General features: G+C 34.6%; 1 protein-coding gene across 1 annotated transcript; it reads left to right on the top strand.

Annotated features, from left to right (window-relative positions):
- The first annotated feature begins 1,987 nt into the window (after positions 1-1,987).
- LOC112505727 (casein kinase 1-like protein 3) lies at positions 1,988-7,155 on the top strand. The gene is made up of 15 exons (XM_025109674.1): positions 1,988-2,197; positions 2,294-2,334; positions 2,954-3,023; positions 3,155-3,303; positions 3,878-3,973; positions 4,085-4,155; positions 4,523-4,584; positions 4,680-4,743; positions 4,876-4,960; positions 5,047-5,173; positions 5,447-5,529; positions 5,647-5,704; positions 6,058-6,191; positions 6,501-6,682; positions 6,757-7,155. Exons 1-14 carry the CDS (start codon positions 2,122-2,124, stop codon positions 6,672-6,674), a joined length of 1,290 nt encoding a protein of 429 aa, XP_024965442.1. The 5' UTR covers positions 1,988-2,121; the 3' UTR covers positions 6,675-6,682; positions 6,757-7,155.
- Positions 7,156-21,628: the final 14,473 nt, after the last annotated feature.

Here is a 21,628-nt window from a genome sequence, read left to right as displayed (position 1 = left end):
TCTAGTAAGGGAAACATGCTCAACATGTTAGTAAAAGTAAGTTATAAACACTATTTTATTAGTGGCATACTTTATTTATTGTTCCCTTGGCATACAAAAGGATGAGATAGAATAAGAAGTGTCTGCATCAACTACAAAGGTTGAAATGAAGAGTACAAGAATGCATAGATCAACAAATCAGATGAAGACACGCTAAAGTTGGATGGTAAAATTTAATGCAATGGTGGCTATGAAAGGGTACCCTTCTCTTTCATTGCTACTCACCCGTTTTGACAGAACTTCTATGTGATAGTTTCTTAAGCAAAATCGGCGTTAACATCTGAAGAACTATCTTAATCCTTCATATCTGAAAGAGTACCTTCTGCTCTTACTTTTTTAGTGTTAGCAAACTTATCACTAGTTAAATTATTTAGGATCACATGTCTTATCTTCCTAGTTTCTACAACAAATTATGTAATTCTTTGTTTTAATACAAAATATAGAATTAAAAATGAAAATATGTTGTGCTTGTATTCAAACCCCTTTTCTACAAACACATCTTGTGTAAATCATTACTTTTCAGGACCAACAAGTTGTATCATGGTTATTTGTTTAGTCTCTTAAACAACATCTGAAATGATTTTCACAGCTAATGACAATGGCTTTCTATCCAAACCCCCATGTTTCCAAAACATAAGTTTTCTCTTTAGAAAAATTGGATGACACTCTTTTTTGAAGGAGTTGACAACCAAATCCTACATATTCTCAAAAATGGTCCATATGTCCCCACCATCTTTCTATTTAATGATAGTAATAGAGGTAACAATATCATCAGATCTGAAAGGCAAATAGTGAAGACTTCCAAGCGAGTTAAACACAAGTTTGGGAACAAGCAAGGGGGCTTACATGTTAGCTCACAATGAAAGAATACTAGGAGAGTTCAAGTCGCTAAGGAGAGCTCACTACTTGTTGGTTAATGGGTGTTCTGATCTTCTCCTTACAGATAAGACGATATCTATAAAATCATCCCAAATTATATGTGCCTTTACAACCTTGTTTGGCATGTTTGCTTAGTTTTTATTAAGGTTTTATTATTTCGTTGTAGATTAAGGTTGAGGTAAAGTAGACCTTTTGAAGTTTTCTGTTTGAACCAGATGAGATTCGAAGGTTGTTTCAAGTTTTGAAGCTAGACTTGTGGCAGGACGTGCATGTGTATGCTCCAACTTAAGGTAGGAGACTTTTGAATGACTTTGTTAGTTTACAAAATCTGTTGCATAGGATGTTCCGAACAAAAAACAAACTTGTTATTTGAATTTTGAAGTAAGAACTTAGGAAAAAGGTAAAAACCCGAAACTATCCGAAACCTGGCCTAAACTCATTCGAAACCCGAGCTACCTGAAACCTGCAAGTTTTACTAATTTGAATCCAACTTTCAAGGTATGATTTTCCATCTCCTGACATACGATTAATTTTTCGTGTTTTCACCCGACTTGATCTCACTCGTGTACACCGTACATTTGACCCCTCAACTTATATACTATTAGTGCATCTTATCGCCTTACTTGCGTATTATTATCACATAGTATTCCCTAACTTATGCATTATGTAATCTTACACCCTAACTTATGTTTATTGTCAAATATTACCCCCATACTTCCGTATTATTATCACATCTTACCGCCTAATTTATGCATTATTATGTAATCTTACACCCTAACTTATGTCTATTGTCATATCTTACCCGCATACTTCCGTATTATTATCACATCTTACTCCCTAATTTATGCATTATTACATAATGCTACCCCCTAACTTATATTTATTGTCATATCATACCTTTTACTTTACATATTATTACATCTTACCCCTACGTGTATTGTTCTTCTCTAGTCATCGGTCTTACAATTAAGCCAAAACATGCCCGAAGCCGCACTTACGAGTTACGAGTTTGTGTTTTTGGATAACAAAATAAATAAATAAATAATAATAATAATAATAAAATACAGAAATATATACAGAAAATCCTCTCATCTCTCCAATAATTCTTCGTCTTTATCTCCTTCAAATTTTCGAAGAAGACTTGCTCCATTTTCGTTTTTCCGTCAATCTGTTGAGGTTGATCTGAAAGGCATATCTACATATATGGATAGGATAGTCGGAGGAAAGTACAAGCTCGGCCGTAAGATCGGGAGTGGATCCTTCGGTGAAATTCATCTAGGTTTAGCTTTTTAATTTTAGTTTTTCTTCTTCTTGCTTGTAAATCGGTGAATTTTGTTGAAATTGAACTTGAAAGAGTTGAGGATTTTTTGTGCAGCTACGCATATCGATACGTTTGAAATCGTCGCCGTCAAGATCGTAAGTGTTCAACACATCGCAATTACTTTTTCGTTTTATTGTTTTTGATTAGTTAGATGATTCACCTTTTTTTGTTGAAGTATGATTTTGTAGATTGGTTTTAGTGAGACTGAACTTAAAAAAATAGCTACAGTGAGGGCTCGAATCAATTTATAGTGCAATATACCAGAGAGTTGTTATTATGTTGATTGGTGCTTTAATTACTGAATCTGAAGGTAATTGATGTGAAATTGTTTCGGTAGGGTTAGGGAGCTTGGAATTTGAGGTTTAGAATCGTAATGGAGACTGGTTTTGTTCAGAGTTTTAACAGATTTAGCTTGAATCCAGATTGTTAACAATGAATTCCAGTTACTGGACGTGCCATTGCTGTTTCTGAATTAAAAAAAATGTCTGCTCTATCTATTACATGAACTAATTGGAACATGTTCCTCTTGGTGTTTATACTTCTCTACCTTTTTATTGTTTCTTTACCTTCCCTTAAGGCCAGGAACACTGAATTAAGTGAAATACAGTCCATAACACTTTATTGGTTTTGTACTGACGTTGTCTAAAGATTTGACATGGCGTAATTTATTGTAACATGAACTTCAGTTTTGATATGGGTTTTCTGACTCTGCAGGAGAACAATAAGACAAAACATCCACAACTTCTATATGAAGCCAAGTTATACAATATTCTTCAGGGTGGAAGTACGTATAATTTGATAGCAATATCATAGCTCAGAGTTACATATTTGTCTTTTATTTTATTTTATTTTAAGATGTACCTTCTATTTAGAACTGATATTTATATCATTTTTAATGTGTATTTTCACTTTTAGGTGGTATACCTGGCATAAAATGGTCCGGTGTAGATGGAGACGATAACATATTGGTACTCGATTTGCTGGGACCAAGTCTCGAAGACCTGTTTGTTTATTGTGGGAGGAAGTTTCAACTGAAGACAGTCTTAATGTTGGCTGATCAAATGGTAAATATGCATTTGCACCATATTTAGATGCTGTACCTCCATTGTGTAGATGTTAATTTCTAGGTGGATTTATGCTTTCTTACATTTTGGACCTCATAGTTCCTGTCATGCTATATGCTGTTTGATTTACTGCTAATGGTTACAATGACATAGCTGCTTGACTCCATTAAAATTTCCAACAATCTATAGAAGTTAGCTGTACTGTTAGGACTGGGTCGTGTCGTTTTTGCTGTCTTCAACATATGATATGCCTACATGATCATCATTACTTTTCTGCACCATACCTGACATTTTGACTGTTGGAGGTCTCCATCACCAGCTTGACTGTCATAGTTAAGTGTCTGATCATTATATGTTGGTCCTAGGAAATCTACTCCTTTTTATTTTCCTAATTGCATTTCTGTTGCCATAACTCAATCCTATTTTCCATCAAAGTTTTGTAATCAGCCTCTTGTTCCTTGGGAATCTATTTTCTCCCTTCCATTGGCATTTGGAGCAATCTTCATTGTTGTTGCAGTACATACTCTCATTTTTCATCAGACCAGATTAGTACCTAATCTCGTTGTATATGCAGATAACGAGAATTGAGTACGTTCATTCTAAAGGGTTTTTGCATCGTGATATTAAGCCTGATAATTTTCTCATGGGTCTTGGTCGAAAAGCAAATCAGGTGATACTAACTAGCCTGTTACGGATTGATAAGGCATTTTGCAATAATGTCATTGTTGTATATACTTTTCAAATTTCTTTTTCATGCTTGACTTTTTATCGTATCCATCAGGTTTATATTATCGATTTTGGACTTGCTAAACGATATCGTGATGCAACAACCCATCGACATATTCCTTACAGGTATACCTTTCAAGCATGTATAGACTACCTAAAATTGAATGTCTCTTACGTTTCATGATTCCCAATCACCTCATTTTATTTGTGTCCATATGTAATGAGATAGATGTGGTTATGTACTTTCTGACTTTCTTTTATGGGATGAGGTTTGAGGCAAATGTGTGTGTGTGAGAGAGAGAGTTCCTTTGGGGGGGGGGGGGGAATTGGGGTTATGCAGTGATATTAGCTTATTAGTGAAATCACCACTAATTTAGTGTAGTTATTCTTTTCACTAGTTCTCTGTGGCAGTTGCAACCAAGATGTTACTTTGGTATATCTTAATGGATCACATGTACGATAATTTTATAAATTTGATGACCTATTTCTGCAGGGAGAACAAAAATTTAACGGGGACGGCGCGTTATGCAAGCTGCAATACTCATCTTGGAATTGGTAATAATAGCTATTAACGAACTTGGATAAAAGATAGCGTTCTGAAGTATAGGATCTGCGAAAACTTAATTGCACTTTGTTGGTCTCTTTTGCAGAGCAAAGCCGACGGGATGATTTAGAGTCTCTTGGTTATGTACTTCTATATTTTTTGAGAGGAAGGTAAACTTTTTGCTTGTTGTCTTTTTTAATATTAGTTTTGTGGATGCCTCTCGTAGATGGTGCTGATATTATATTTGTGTTATCCTGTTGGAACTTATTCATTCATTATGTTAACATAGAGTTTGTGTCTAGTCTTCCATGGCAGGGTCTAAAAGCTGCCACAAAAAAGCAGAAGTATGACAAAATATGTGAAAAGAAATTATCAACTCCCATTGAGGTGCATACATACCATATATTTTCCTAGTTGAGGTTAGATCTTCATATATCTCTTTGTATTGTGCCTTACATCTTCAATTCGTGAAGGTTTTATGCAAATCTCATCCTGTGGAATTCGCTTCATATTTCCATTATTGCCACTCATTGACCTTTGATCAGCGGCCTGATTATGGATTCTTGAAACGTCTATTCCGAGAATTGTTCACTCGTGAAGGTATTTTCTGCGAAACTGAGTTACCATGCATTTTGAGATTACATGACACGATCTCAAGCATGTAGATATCGATTTGTTATGTGTTTGGCATTTGTTGTTCAATCTGTACTGCTGTAGTTTATAGTAGTTACTTATCTTGGCTCCATGCTGATCTGGATACCAATTCTCTTATTTATGGTTTCATGTGATTTGAAATTTATATGGCAATTGTAAGTCTACACTTAATGTACAACAGAGTTGATAGAGAACACCAATATTACTCTTGCCTTGCAGGGTATGAATTTGATTACATCTTTGATTGGACCATACTGAAGTACCAACAATCACAAAAGAGTAAAACTCAGCCACATGGGTTGGTTAGTATTTTTGCAATCTAGTTCATCTCTTCATGCATTACATATATTTCACGGTGGTTTGCAATGTATATCAATTTTCTCATTTGTTCTAATAAACACAATATCCATGTTTTGCAGCCAGTTCATGGAGAAAGCAGCAGTGGAGCAATTCGGAAGGATATGGAAAAACATCAAGGTTAGGGATGTTTGAAGAGACTCATGCTATATACTCTCTGCGTCCCAAAATAAATGTCCATAATGAAAAAGGCACATGGTTATAGGAATGTGTAATCATTATACCTTTTAATGAACAAAATGACAATTTCACCCTTAATGATAAGGGAGTAAAGAATTGCTCATCTCCATAATTGAGGATAGAACTGGAAAATAGACAGTTACTTTTGAAAATGACACATTTTGGGACAAACTAAAATATAAATGTGGACGGTAAATAATATATAGCAAATCAGATGGTTCCAGATTGTTCTCTACATACTATAGGAACTTGTAAAACAGAGCAACTAACTTGTGTTTTCCCCTCAATGGCAGGAAGCAACAACGCTACTTATTCAGCTGAATTGACAGACCGCATGAGGTCAAACACTGCCGCCAGTCCTGGGGTCCGAATGCAACTGAAATCACCAATGAATAGAATGACTCCTGACAATCCTCCTGAGAGAAATGTGAGCATCTTTGATTAATACAAATTAACAAAACGACTCTTCCAGACTTGTTATGACATTTTTACATCTTTGACTAATACAAATTAACAAAAACGACTTCATCTGTACTTTGAAGAGTGAAGAATAATTCAGTAAACATTGCATTTATCTTATTATTATTGACTCCTTTTTCAGGGAAAAAGGAAATTGTTAAAATGGACTCCTTTTGGCATGGATAATTGCATATCATGTTAATAGTGGTGTACAAATGTCGCAATATTAGCTTTAGATTTTTGTATGTAGACTGAACGCATAATGCTGTTATTTCAGTCCTTAAGCCATTCCCAGATGCCACCATCTTCATCTGCTCAGGCTGCTGTCCCAAAAAGATACTCCACGAAACCTGCTTTGCCATCGGACTCCACCAACCCTAATCATGCAGATAGTAGTGGTCCTTCTAGCAGCTGGATTTCCTCCTTGCGCCGCATTTCTTCCGCCAAGTGATTTACAACGTAAGTGATGCAACTCATGTAGGGCGTGCTCACTTGCAATTTTTGCCAACTTCCGTTTATCCTCGTGTTTCCAGATAGCTTATGGTCAAGATAGTGGTGATGCATGAAGCTGAAAGATGCCGGTGGCAGCCGGGTACCAGCTTGTTTTTCATAGAATTGGGTGTTAAAACAAAAAAAGTGTGTATTGTCAATTCAGCAGCCAGATTTCTTGGCAAGCTTTTGTGCGTCGCTGTTCTCAGTGAAGAAGCAAGCATGCTATGAATGTAAATTGAATGACTCAGAAGCTATATATAAAAGCCCAAGAGGTCACTTACAAACCACATTGGCTGATACAAGATCACAGCTTCATTCCTTTCTTTGCAGGTGCATACATGTAACCAAGTAAATCGAAAGCAACTTAGGTTTTGGCTTCTTGTGTAACGTAAAAGTTCATGACGTTCTTTTCTTTTCTTTTAAAACAACTTTCATACATTTCCTGCCTGTGCACATAGTTCTATAACTTTCCCTTTGTCTGATTGATCTATGTTTTATATGTTTGGGGCATTTGTTTTGGGTTTCTACTTCTTTTCAGCGAAGCTCGTGCTGTTTCATCTAGAGAGAAAGCTGTCGACATGCTCTGTTCGATTCAAGTAATAACTTTCTCCTTTCTATTTACGTAGATATAATCTTCTTGTATGCCCAATTTGTATAGTGAAGTAGCTGTTTAGTCGATTTCATTTATGGACCCCATTAATAAATGGAGGAAAATGAATGAAGGGCCGGACGGACCCTATACCTGTACTGAATTCGACCTCTCTTCTCTACGTCTTTATTTCATGGACACCTCATAGTCGGTGTTCCGGTAGGTGAAGGCTATTTGCTGATCTCATCTCACGACCTGTCTGTCTCATTCTCCTTATACTGTATCATGGGCTCGAGATGGGTTCAAAATAGTGGAGTAGCCAAGCTTTGACGAACCATTCTAAAAACTGTTTTCATATTTTCTTCATCTAATTCTTTACTTATGGTGTTCGTATCGAGTGTGAAATTCGGGGATTACCTTGAGGCGGAATTAAGCGTGTTGCGCGTAGCCTATTAGAAGATTAGGTCTAGGTTTTGTTTAGGATCAAAGAGGTGGGGTTTTTTCACTAAAATTTGATTTGATTTGATTTAGGGGCCGTTTACTAAACGCTTACCCGGTAGGTGCTTACCGGACTATTTTTCTCACCGGACGAACATGGCAAGGTGCAAGAATCTTACTTGGTAAGAGCGATGATAAGGATAGAGAGTCTTACCCGGTAAGTGAGGGTGACGACTCTTACTCAGGTAAGCGTTTACCATATATATTGTTGCACACAATACCATTTTGATATACTACAATCTTACCTAGAAAATAAATCATAGTGTTGACTCCTAACGGTAAGCGCTTACCGGGTGAGTATTTAGGTAAACAACCCCTAGTTTTGATATATTGATTAGGTATATAATTCCAAATTTCCAATGATAAGTTTAAGTCATTGGTTAGCATGATGAGTAATTTGTCTTTACATCACCATATTCCACTTTACTAAATTTAGAGTTGTTTTGTAAATGTCAAAAAAAAAAAAAAAACATCAATGTTTGCAAAAGGAGAAGAAATTGAATAAATTACAAAAATTAAACATAAAAAATATTTGGGGTGTTTGGAGCGTGATTTGGTGCGATTTAGGGTTAAACCTTTAACCGTATAGTATGTACGGTTTGAAGATTTTCTCAAACTTCAAACTATGCCATATATGCCTCAAACCATAAAAATGTAGTTTATGCAATTTGTACCTGGCACACTTCAATGCAATAATTATGAAATTATAGCATCAAAATAAATTTGACGAAGATATTTTCGTATTCTACATGATAAAGAAGTTCCAATACATTCGAAATGTGTGACTAAAAATAATGTAAATCAAAAAGAGTTCTATAAGATGGCGTTTGGTACGCAGATATAATTTGATAGAACTGAACGAGACAGAACTGGACAGGACATGACAAGAGGGTGGGACTGGACGGGACATGACTAAACATAACAGGAGTATGTCTGGTGTTTGGTACGACTAGAACTGGACGGGATAGAACTAGACAAGCTACCTCAAAAAGTTATTTGATGATTTTAAATATTATATAATAGTTATAATTAACACAAATAAAGTAAATAATTAATGAATAAATATTTGTACATAATTTTCATATTTGTACCAAATTTGAATGATAAATTTGATATAATTGATGGTAGTAGTGGTGGAGGTGGTTTTGGTTATGGTGGAGGTGGTGGTGGCTTACGGTAGTAGTGGCAACGGGCGGTGGTGGTCGGTGGCCGACAATGGTTATGGAGTTAGAGGCAGTGGTGCTTGGTGGACGACGGTGGTTATATAAGACATGAAGATGGTAGATTGTGGTGGTGGTGGTAGTTGTGGTTGATGTAGTGAAGATAGTGGTGGTGGTGGTTATGGTGGAGGTGAGGTGACAATGAATAGTGGTGGCCGATGGTGGCTGTGAAGGTCGTGGAGGAGGTTGTTGCAGTAGAAGAGGAGTTGAAGGTGGCGAACAACGATAGTGGTGGTGGCAATGGACGGTGGTGGTCGATGGTCGACTATGGTATAGGTGGCAATGGACTTGGTGGACGGTGGTTGTGGAGGCGGTGGAGGATATTGTAGTGGAAGAGAAGGTGGAGGTGGCCGTCTGTGACCGCCGGTAGTGGCGGCGGCAGCCGAAACTAGCGGTGATGACCATTAAAACAAATATCATATTAAAGTTATATATCAAATTAGGGTAGATTAATAATATTTTAGTTTCTGTCATATTCTTGTCCCATTTTGTTCCATCTATTTTGGTGGAACAAGAAAAAACCTCTTTTGTCTCATGCTGTCCCACCTTGTCCCAGTTTTTGTCCCTGTCCCATGTCGCGCCAAACGTGGGACAGTGAGTTCTTGTTCTGTCCCATGTTACGTCAAACATGAGACAGTGGGTTTTGTCCTGTCCCGTTCCGTCCCATATACCAAACACAGTCTAATTATTCCAAAATGTATCCAAAAAGTAAAATTCAATAACAGACAAAAAAAAAACTCAAATAAGGATACCTAACGGAGATCTTACAAAAGAAAAAACTGAAAAATTAATTAATAATCAATAATAAATTAGTTATTTTCAATTAATTAATGATAATGTGTATATAAATATATATTTCAAATAATATAAAAATGTGCAGTGCGGTTTTAACCGGGGTTTGATAATTCAAAACCACAAACAACACCTCAAAGTTTAGTTTGATAAAACCGCAAACCAAACCATGAAAATTCTAAACCGCAAATGACGGTACAATATGGTGCGGTGTGAACGGTTTATACAATTTTACAATTTAGTTGAACACCCTTAGAAACACCGTACTTGTTGAAACTCTTCTTCATAAAATTATAATATTCTTTTTCTACTTTTTACGGGGTTAATTTCATGGTTAGTATGAATAACCGACTTTTAATCCATTGTATTTTGTTCTTCATTGTAAACTAGCTATTGTATATGTAAAGCTGTCAAAAACGATTTGACAACTTGTTATTACAAATGATCGGAGATAAATTATGTTAATGTAAGTGGGAAAGAAACAATCAAAGACCCAAATAATAATTCAAAAATCTAGCACTTCAAGATTTCGATATCGTAATCGTCATATGATGACGAATTCTATAAAGAATAACCAAAAAAATGACGTTTCCACAATCAACTTCTTTAATAAAGAGCAAACTTCATCAAAACGTAACAAAAGACTAGTTTAGTTTTATTTAGTCTAGTGAATAATTTTTTTTAATTAACATGGATATCCAACCCGTTATCCGAGCCGATTAATCCCAAGGCCATCGCCTGCTTTGCAGATAGCCCGTCACCCCATTTGAACCTCCGTGACCACAAGGGGATTTTTATTCCTCATTGGATTTGAACCTGAGACCTCCTGATACTTTTGATCTTTGGAGCCAAGCTCAAACCAATCATGCACTACCCTTGTGGTTTGTAGTGAATAATTTTGTTCTCAATTGATATATAAAAAGTTCCAAACTTTTCTATTTTCTGTCCATTTTGACCGGTTACATGTTAATTTTGAAACATTTGATTACGTTAATACACATTTAAAAAAAGTGTTACAACAGAACTTGATATCCACGTCACTATATATCACAGGGTCAACAGGTTATAGCTTTAAATAAATAAAAAAACCATTTTAAAACTATATTATATTGATAAAAAAAATTATGAATTACATTTAATAAAAACAAGACAAAGTACTTGTGAGATTTGAATGTTATAATTTCAAGTTATGGTACGTTCGACTTGCATGTGTTAAGCATATAGCTAGCATTCCTTTTAAGCCATGATTAAACTCTTCTTTTGACTATGATGTACCCCTAGAGTGGTAGAACCTGGTAAACCGGTCATACAACTTTTCAAACTTTTCTTCTCTTATGATTTTTGCTACTTTGCTTAGTTTAGTGATTGATATCTTAAAGAAGCTGGTAAAGTAAAGACAGACTCTTTCGAAAGCAATGGTGGCTAAGAACGGTAACATTTTAAAAGTCCTCAAAATCTCTTACTATTATAAGCCCTTTTCGGTACATGCTTGAAATCATGCAACTAATATAATTTCTTGGAAGGCAAAAACGTTCCAATCCTTTTGGAGACATTGTTACATCTAAAACTTTTGATTACATTATATAAATGAGATAACAGAGAATATATGTTAAGAACAAAAACGGATTAAACCTAAAACGATTAACAATTTGAAACTAAACATAAGCCATTAATGGTTTGATCCTAAAACCAAACAATTAATGGTTTGAACATAAATAATTTCGGCTATACTTTTACACAAGTCGATAAAAAGACCCTGAACACATGTAAATTTGGACCCCCAAATTTCGGAGGCCCTGTTCAAAATCTCACATTTAACATGCTAAGGAACGACCCTGTTGAAAAGGGTTGTAGTTTTTGTTGTGGGCATTTCAATATCTAATATAATATTCTTTATTCATTAAAAACGTTCACTGTATTTTTTGATATAGATAAAGAAAATCTATGTACGTCATATCCCTATCAGATCCTATCTCTATATAAAAAAAATACGATCATCAAACCACGATTCCGTTCACGACGTCTCGATCTAAACTAAAAATAAAGAAAAATAAGGAATAAATGGGAATGAAAACAATAATGTGATTGTGAATTATTAAGAGTATGGAATGTTTGGTTTGGGTGTGTGCCAACTTGAACCTAACCATGGGTTACATTATTATGTATGAAATTGACTCAAAAGGTGTCACATAACCAAACATTACATAATTAACAAATCATTGTCCCATTTTTATTTGATATAAAAAAACAAACAAGAAAAAGTACAAACTTATTGCATCCCACAACTAAAATGATTAAAAAAACAATGTTGTGTTTTTTTAAACAATTTAAAGAGAAAAGTATTGGGTTTTCTTTAAAAAAAAGTATTTGATTTGTTTAATATATATATACGTTAATAATAAAATACAGCTTAAACAATAAATACGTGTAAATGAAAATACAGACGTTGTTTCTTTAATGCTATTGATTTCAGTTTAAGCATCCTTGTATCATATTTGCATAAGAAATGAGAGTTTTAGGTTGATAGTTGTACTGTGGAAGTTATAATCCATTCGGGAATTTGGTTACTTGTGAGCATTGATTCTTAGACGAGTTATGAGCCTTTTACTAAACGCTTACATAGTAAGTACTTACCGGATGATTTTCCTCACCGGATGAACATGACAATGACCAAGAATCTTACCTGGTAAAAACGAGGATAAGGATAAAGAGTCTTACCCGGCAAGTGAGGGTGGCGACTCTTACCCGGGTAAGCGCTTACCGGGAAAATTGTTGCATGTAATATGTTTTGATGTACTACAACCTTACGCAATAAAATAAATTATAGTGTTTATTCCTAACAGTAAGCACTTACCGGGTAAGCATTTAGGTAAACAGCCCCTTAGTGGGGGCGTTGTGTATTTGATTTATCTACTACATGATATTTTTGGGGTGGGCTGTTTCAGGGGTTGCCGGTTACAAATAGTCGTTGCTCAAACATCAAACGTGTTGTTCAACGTTGTAACTTTAAAAGATTATGGTTTAACATTTTTTTTATTTTTTTATATATGTTTTTAATGATCTAGTTAGACATCTAATGAAGATAGAATAGTCCAATTTTAGGTTGTCTCATGTCGGGAGTGGGTTCAATTGAATATTTGATGAAGATTGAGGAGTCCCAATTCGTAGGCCGATTCATGTCTCATGTTTGTCTTTTTCCAACTACACCTCATTTTAAGATATGAATCGATACATATCAATTTCATCAAAAAAAAAAAAAAATCAGAAAGTAATAAAAAAGAGTAAATTATGATTTTCATCCCTATGGTTTGTTAAAGATTGCGATTTTCGTCCCTATGGTTTAGAAATTTGGGTTTTTGTCCATATGGTTCGTAATTCATTGTTATTTTTGACTTTATGATTTACAATTTATTGTACTTATGGTCCATTTGGTTTACAATTCTTTTCCATTTTGATCTCTTATACTTCAAGGTAGACATTAACTTAGGGACCAAAATGGTAATAAATATCACATCATAATGATGAAAATAGCAATAAACCTCATGGATGAAAATCAAATTTATTAACAAAACCACATGGCGGAGGCTATTCTGGCAACTACTCCTGCAAACCCTCTCCATTCTATTAATGTCACGTATCCTTTTTTGTCCCTCTTCCCTCTCCCCTTTCTCTTCATGTTTACTGAGGTTATTTCGACAACCATTTCGGCAAACCCTCCCCATTCAAACCAAATTGTAACCCGTTGTTTTCCTCAACCAAAAAACAACCCTCAAAAAACGAAATTAATTTCAAATAAAAATCAATACATGAACCCTAATTAATGTTATATAAACATATACACCAACTTCGTGCAAATTAATTCATTCATCAAAATTAAGATACAAAACTAATATAAATTGAAGATCTTAAATCTAAATCGAACAAACAACCAAAAACCATAACTCGACTTCAAAGAAAGAAAATCTTAAATCGATTTCAAATAAACAAAAACCTTAAGTGAATAAGGAATGTAGATGTGGATAGTGTCACTGGATTTGGATATGTATGACTTAATGATTTGGATAAAAGCAACAATAGGGGTGTCTTTTGGATCTCAAACTACAAAATCCTAGAAGAATAGGTTGTCCTACTTTAAAAATCGGTGGTGGCAATGAGTTAAGGCTAGATATGAAGGGAGTTCTCCTAGTTCGTTTCATGATCAATAGCTTGGTTGCCTTCTTAAAAATCTAGGTGAGGGGTTAGGGGAAAAGGGGTCATATTAATGGTGGAAAGGTGAGGGGTGAATGTTAGATATGGATTTCGGTGCTGGTGTCAAAGATTGAGGGACTGTAGGAGATCTGGGTTTGGAAGGTTGTTAGAGATTCAAGTAATCGTGAAGTTGGGTAAAGAGGATCTTGATTTGGAGGGTTGCAGGTAAGGAAATATGATGGTGTTGTAGATATGGTGGTGGAAAGGTAAGGGGCACAATGGTAGCAAGGAGAAGCGGGGGATGATGACTGCTTGGAGATGGAGGAAGTAGCCGATTGGGGGACTTTTGTTTGGGTTATATACAAGGTTTGGTTTTAGTGAGAATAAGAGTTATGATGAGAAAGTGAGAACAAAACCTTCATATATCTTCATTTTGTATGTAACACCCCATTTCACACATTGCATGTATGATATACTTCATACAAAAGAAATACATGTTTGTACACCATAAAGGTCACTTAGTACTAGAATCTCCCAGTACAAAATACATGGTCCAAAAATTCAAAATACAATTCTTGCACTATTCCAGTTTCAATTATCAAAACTATACATGCCGTCAACAAATCTTCATGTAGATAAGCATATAGGGAAATTATTACATTTTTCCCTTTCCCTTACCATTGGCACTTCCTGCAATACATATTTAAAATCACAAAATGAGGGTTAGACCAAAATGTCTAGTGAGTTACCCTATTTATGCTATTGCTGAGTGAAAATCACCAAAACTTTTAAGTAAAATAACTTTTCATATATATTACAAATATATGAGCAAGTAAAAGTGTTATGTCAATACCTTTCACTAATCAAGCCATTAATCTCTGCTTTTAATCAAAACAAGACATGTTATCATTAATCAATTATCATAATGCTACTTTTAGAACTCTTGAATTAAATAAGGATTAATCACAATTCCTGGCCAAACCTGTTATATCCTCTTTTATAACATCCAGACTATGATTCTCATTAAGAGCTTCGATTCTAAATCTTTAAATCACAAAGAAATAAAGATTCAAAACCACGGTAATCTTAAGAGATATAATAGTAAGAGTTATATTACGAAATATACACATACAAATGCCACACCCTTATATCCAAATATACACCTCTCCTTGATATGTCACCCTTATCCCATGGTACACCTCTCCTTGATATGCCACCCTTATCTCTTCATCAATATATTTCATAAAACAATTCCATATAGAATAGACCGTAGTTAACGGAATTATTATCAGTTCAAGTTCATTTTTATCAACAATTCCCATTTCTTGTAAATAGATCAATAAAATGATAAGTCAAAATACAATCCAATTAACCTTGTCCGGATAACAAATGCGGACAACTCTTCCCATCTTGTCCGATTTACCACTTAGAAACATTCTTAATATTTTGTCCGGATTATCAATCCAGAAAACTCTTCTCAAGGTTTGTGCGATTACAAATAAACCGGCCATCACTTAGCCGTAGTCATACTTCTCCGCTTTAAACTCATAACATGATTTAAAGTTCATAAATCGCCTGACATAAGAACCGGCTAATTCAAATGATCGATTTACTCTTAAACCGGTTAAGGTATATCCGGTTTAAACCTTAATCCGCTCAACCCTCATCCGGTTTAGGATCATATCGTTTTTAATGCCTTAAGCGGTTTAGCCTTAAACCGCTCATGCTTTGATCGATTTAACTTAAAGCCGCCCACCGTTTATCCGGTTTAACTTAAATCGCTCAATGCTTTTTCTAGTAAAACTCAAATCATGTATAAAGCTTTAAAAACATAATCAATATGCAATCCAAAAGGTTCAAAGCAGTTTAACCACCCACCTTGAATTTCTTTTGAAAGAAAATTAATCTCTTGAAACCCAACTTGTAATCCGGTCAAGAACAATCCGGTCCACTCTCTTTCTTTTAAATCACTTAACTTAACCAAAATAGCAAGGAAGGTGCAATGGAGGCTAAAATCCTCCTTTTATACCCTTCCAAAATAAGATATGGCGGCTAAACCGCCTCTTCTTTGAGCATGCATACACACATACCATGAACACATACACATACATATATATACCTATGCATACATACACATATATCATGCATGAGGAGCGATCAAATGAAAACCACTCCAATTYGTAAAAACCGTAAAAACTACTCTCATCCATCGTTAATCTTATGAAATTTTTTCATGAACTTGTTAATCTTGTGAAATTGTTTCATATAATACTTTTTTTGATGAAGTTGTTTCATATGTGGTTATGAAATTGTTTCATATACTACTTAATGAAACTTTAATGAAACTGTTTTATGTATTTCTCTAAAATTAAAATAATGAAGATGATAATATCCATGATTAACACCCTCCACAATAAAAATGGTTAATCAACTTCTCATAGTTACAAACAAAAAATGAACAAAATGAAAAATTATAATTGGTTGAATGAGGTTTTCACGGTTTTTACAAATTGGGCGGTTTTTATTTGAACCCACCCCCTATCATGCATATATATATATATATATATATATATATATATATTCATAGTATATACACCCAATTAATGCACAGAACTTTCATACTAACATGATCAAATGTATTAATTTATCATGCTGTCACGTAGTCACATATAACAAATAATCACATATTTATTACCTCAGGTGACAACTAAGATCTGGTTATCACATTGTAGCACCTGCGGTTTTGGAAGTTCTCACTTATGATTTGTGGAAGTCATTTGACCATTAAGATGGAAATTTAATGAGGTCTTATGTATTTAGCATAGTGGAACTATTGAGGATTAAATTCAGCGCAAAAATCGGTAGAAAAGGCGAAACCATACAGGTTGGACGTTTTGCTTTTATGCTTCAACAAAACAACCATTTATGGACCTGTTCATGTAATAATTGCCATGTGTTTATTGAACATTTGGGAAACATTCCTTTCTATTTATGTGAGTTATATTGACTTTATTTAACTAGTCAAGTACGTTGTGGGCCTATTGACGTGATTTTAACTCAAATGAGATTTGGGGACATTTGTCCGGTTTAAGTAGCTCAATGAGAAGCTTTAGACGTAAAATGCATTTATTGCATATTTGTGGGATATTACATGTTTTGAGTGCGTTAGTCATTCATTTGGGTTTATATAATTTAGATCATGAGGAGTTTGCCATGTTGTCAAATGTGAAATTTTGATGTCCACCACTTAAGTTTAGTGAGTGGTCACCAAGTCATGGTTGCGGTGGTACCCTTTTGGGTCGTATACGGATCTAGTAGCTTGTAGTGGTATTCTATTGAGTCATATACAGAGCAAGGTCATGCAGTGGTGCTCGTTGGAACGTATATGGAGATCAATGATTTTTGTGGTAAAACTTATCTAGAGGTCAAGTAATTAGGGTTATTGTGGAAATCTTTTTTTTTTAAGTATATAATATTTATATACGACAAATAGAACAAATAAACTCACACACCCCCTCACCTTTGGTGAGGTTTGAACCCTTGACCTCCTAGAAGGCCAAGGACTTACATACCACTAGGCCAAAGGCCCTTTGGTGGTTATTGTGGAAATCTTGCGGTGCTACTCATTGGAGTCGTATATTGTGTTCCCGCCACATTCAATGGAATCGGGTATTTCGTTACCTATGTTTTTGGTGTTTTGAATATAGAATCTCATATATATATATATATATATATATATATATATATATATATTTGATGTTCTGAAGAATGCTCCTTGGGTACATTTTGGATGAGTTGAATATTGGTTGTAAATATAAAACAGGTATTTGATATGGAAATAACGAGCATGGGAAGATGTTATGTCACAAGTTTTTGGGGAATTTAATCATAATTGGTGTAATTTTTATGATGAACTAATGGATGTGTTACCAAATTTGGATGTGTTTTGTCATGTAGACAAAGTTGGGTGGCCAAAGTATTATCTAAAAATTTTGTTTAGAGTTTTTCATTGATTTGGTGATTACACATGATTTATCTAAGTAGCAAGAAGATAGCACAAGTTGGATGAAAACTAGGTTTAACATAACCTAGCAAGGTGAATTCAAATTGATTTGTGAAAACTTTGTACATATCAAAAATGTCTATTTTGGATTCTGAAAGTGTTTTCTTTCAGATTTATCAAATGTGAATGATTTCTTATGAATAGTGTATTTTTGCACATTTGATCTTATAAAGTGTTAAGAAATGCTTATACTTGAGACTTTTAGACATTTTAATATGTAAATCATAAACGAGTGGTTTTGATGATTTATTGTATTTATGAGGATTACAATTATGATGCATTTTGGAAGTATAAATTGATTGGTTCTCATTTGGAGACAAATTATCCCAACAATGGTGGATTTTGACCAAATCTTATTTTTGTGCATGAGTTTGCATAAACTATGGGTAAATGCGTATTTTAACTTATGTTGATTTTTATTGAATACTCAGTAAGTGTGGAGTCTGTTGGCTTGATTTTTGGCTCAAATGGGTTTTGGGACACTTTTCGGGTTTATATTACTTAATGTTGAGGTTTGAACTTGTATTGCATCTATTTCATATTTATTTGGGAATTACATGTTTTGAATGTATTGATCATTGAATTTGGAATCATGTAAGTTACACTGTAATGCAATGGATTGTGAGTCAGATGTGTAATAAGTGAGGAGTTTTGATGTTCTCATTTGGAGACAAATGCTCGAGTAAGCACGAGAAGGACCCGTGTAGGGTTGCACTCCAGGACAGCGGATATTATAGAGGTGAACTCAAATGCGTCGGATTTTAGGATCCTTGTTTTGAGGCTTCTAGCTTAGTTGAGCAGGAACTAAGGACTTGAGCCTTGAGGTGCTACTTCAAGAGGTAGGCACTAAGTTCATGATCTTTAAAGTGAAACTCCAAAGAGTAGGCACCAAGATTATTAAGTCTTGAGGTGTTACCCGAAATGGAAGGCACTAAGAACCATAAGCCTCGAGGTGCTACCCGACGGGTAGGCACTAAAGACACAATCCTTGAGGTGAAACTCAAATGAGTAAGCACTAAGGTCAATTGAATCTTGAGGTACAACTTGATAACGCCGATGTATGACTTACTTGGTGTTCGCCACGTTTGACGGGTACGGGTCTCCCCCATCACTGAAAGATGTTGTTTTTGGATAATGCATTATCCATGTTTTCAATATTGATTTGGGTATGAAGTGTATCCATAATTTATGGTTTTAGTATATCGAACCTTATCCATGTCTTGGTGTTTTGGATGATAGAGTTTATTATTATAACCTATTAACGTTTTGAATGAGTATTGGGTTCTAGTTTCCTATATACGTAAGTGTTTTTAATCAATGAGTTTTCATCATAAAAATGGCGAACTTTGAGAAAGATGTTGCTTTTTTGGTAAAGAAGTTTCATTTTGAGAAATTGTGATTTGAATAGCATACTTTTAGTTTTACCGTTTTATATTAACGATGAAAACTACTTGAACTCATTAGGCATTAAACTTGACACTTTTTCTTGTCGGCATATGCATCAGGTCCTTAACTTACACTTTTTGTAAGGTTTGGTTTATATATCGTTGATGTCAAATCTTAGATTTCCCTTATTGGTAATCAAGTGATGACCTTTATAAATGAATTTACTCTTTATCTGATGTATTATAATTTTTTTAAATTAGTCACACTTTTCCAATTTTAGGGGTGATGCATGTTCTTTTTATGAATTATGTTTTTAAATGAACGAGTAGTTTTTTTTTAAAGAAAATTGTCCGATTTAACCATTGTATGTTTATATGATAAAACTATTTTAACTCTCTAGACATTAAGCCTAACACTTTTTCTTATCGACATGTATATCAGGTCTCAGTGAGATCTGAGAGGCGATTAGATGCTATGTAGAGGTTCCATTAGGATGGCTTTAAAAGCGTCATATGATTATGAATGCCAAATTCTTATAGTTTGATTTCTATTCTATTTCATAATTCCCATTAATTCGTTTTATATTCAAAGTGGCTTTGATACCACTCAGCAGAATTCTTCTTCTACGAAGAAGTTTCGGGAGTTACGAAGGAAGAGCTCTTATCGTCGGAGTCGTTTGGCACCTGTCGACTCAAAAAAATCCCTCGTTACTGCTCAAAGGAGTAGTAATAGGTAGGGATGACTGGATTTGAAATGGGTTGGTTTGAAAGTAAATGAATTACTAGTTGTAGAATATTATTCTCATAAGACTTTATTAAAACCGTTGAATTCAGAGTATGGTAGTAGGGTTTTGTATCAATTTGTAACCGTTTAAACGTAGCGGAAAATCAATTTTGGTTACAAAATCCAGAAAATTTTCTATAAAGATTAAAACCCAAGCCGGATCCAATGACTTACTAAAACGAATAAAATAGCATAACATATGGTGTTTTAGGGATGTATCTATCGAGATTTGGTGAGGAATCTGTTGTAGCACTTAGAGACCGAACAAGGTTCCTCTACAATTGATCCACACTCGAACAAATGTGGATTTTCCACTGGGTGCAAGCCTAAAAGAATCCTAACTCTAATATGTGTGTATTTAGACTGATAATCAACTTCAGAGAATTGAATTACCTGAAATTGGTTTGGCCTATCACCCTATTTATATGGACCGATATTTCAGATAGCCTATAACCTAAATAAGTTTTAGTGTTTATCTGTAAATATTTATATAATTATCTAAACTATTAATAATTATATATATTTACAGATGAAACCCTATAATTATCATAATTATATTATATCACATACTTTATAATTATTCTTCAAGAATAAAGTTTAATTGTCAAACATGACTTTCCAGGTTACTTTCAAATGAAAACAAACGTATTCTTTGTGTGCGACCTTATAGGTTTACATACTCTCCAACAGTATCCTTGTGTGACACTAGTCGTGGGCATATAATAACTTATATTCTCCCACTTTCACACGATGCACTGTAACACATACGGTGATAAGCGTCTAGCAACACATCAACGCTCCAAAGGCTATGTAAATGTGTTTTTTCTTTCGAGCAATCTAATTGATCCAATCAATCGTATTTTAGTATCAATCCATAATGCATATATCTATCTTCACCCTTTATAGTTTAAAGATTATGTTTCTTGATCTCAACGTTTTTGATTCAGATAGATGCTATTAGTTCAACTAACCTACTTGTCTATAGCCATGTGAATCAAACTATGTCACAAAGGGGCCCAAAGATATTTCTCTCAACTTGAGAGGAGCAAATCATATATTGTATGTACACAACTTATACATAATTCATCCTATAACCAATATAGCCCTTATGATTACCCGGTTAAGAGTAACATTAGATTATATCAAAGTCTAACACTCCTTATGCATTAGGTTCCAATGCACATCTAGGTCTGAGGATAAAAGTGTCCACCATTTCAGGACTCACCTTGTGACACCAATCCATGAGGTGATCCTGATTGTGGGTCTTGCCCCACCATTTGTCTCCCAGACAAGCGAATGTGACTCTGGTTGAACCTAGTGCACTTCCAACTTGGACTATGACAAGACTTCACAATGATCTTTATTTATTACCAATCTCATGGTAATAACCGATC

The sequence above is a fragment of the Cynara cardunculus genome, assembly GCF_001531365.2.
Source record: "Cynara cardunculus var. scolymus isolate 2C chromosome LG 2, CcrdV1, whole genome shotgun sequence".
Classification (NCBI taxonomy): domain Eukaryota; kingdom Viridiplantae; phylum Streptophyta; class Magnoliopsida; order Asterales; family Asteraceae; genus Cynara; species Cynara cardunculus.
This window is presented reverse-complemented; position numbering and strand designations above follow the sequence as displayed.

Bases quoted from the DNA above. Each gene is read 5' to 3' on its own strand.
- LOC112505727 (XM_025109674.1), top strand. From the start codon at position 2,122: ATGGATAGGATAGTCGGAGGAAAGTACAAGCTCGGCCGTAAGATCGGG. The intron at 4,585-4,679 runs GTAATAATAGCT...TCTCTTTTGCAG, and splicing joins CAATACTCATCTTGGAATTG to AGCAAAGCCGACGGGATGAT. The intron at 5,530-5,646 runs GTTAGTATTTTT...CATGTTTTGCAG, and splicing joins AAACTCAGCCACATGGGTTG to CCAGTTCATGGAGAAAGCAG.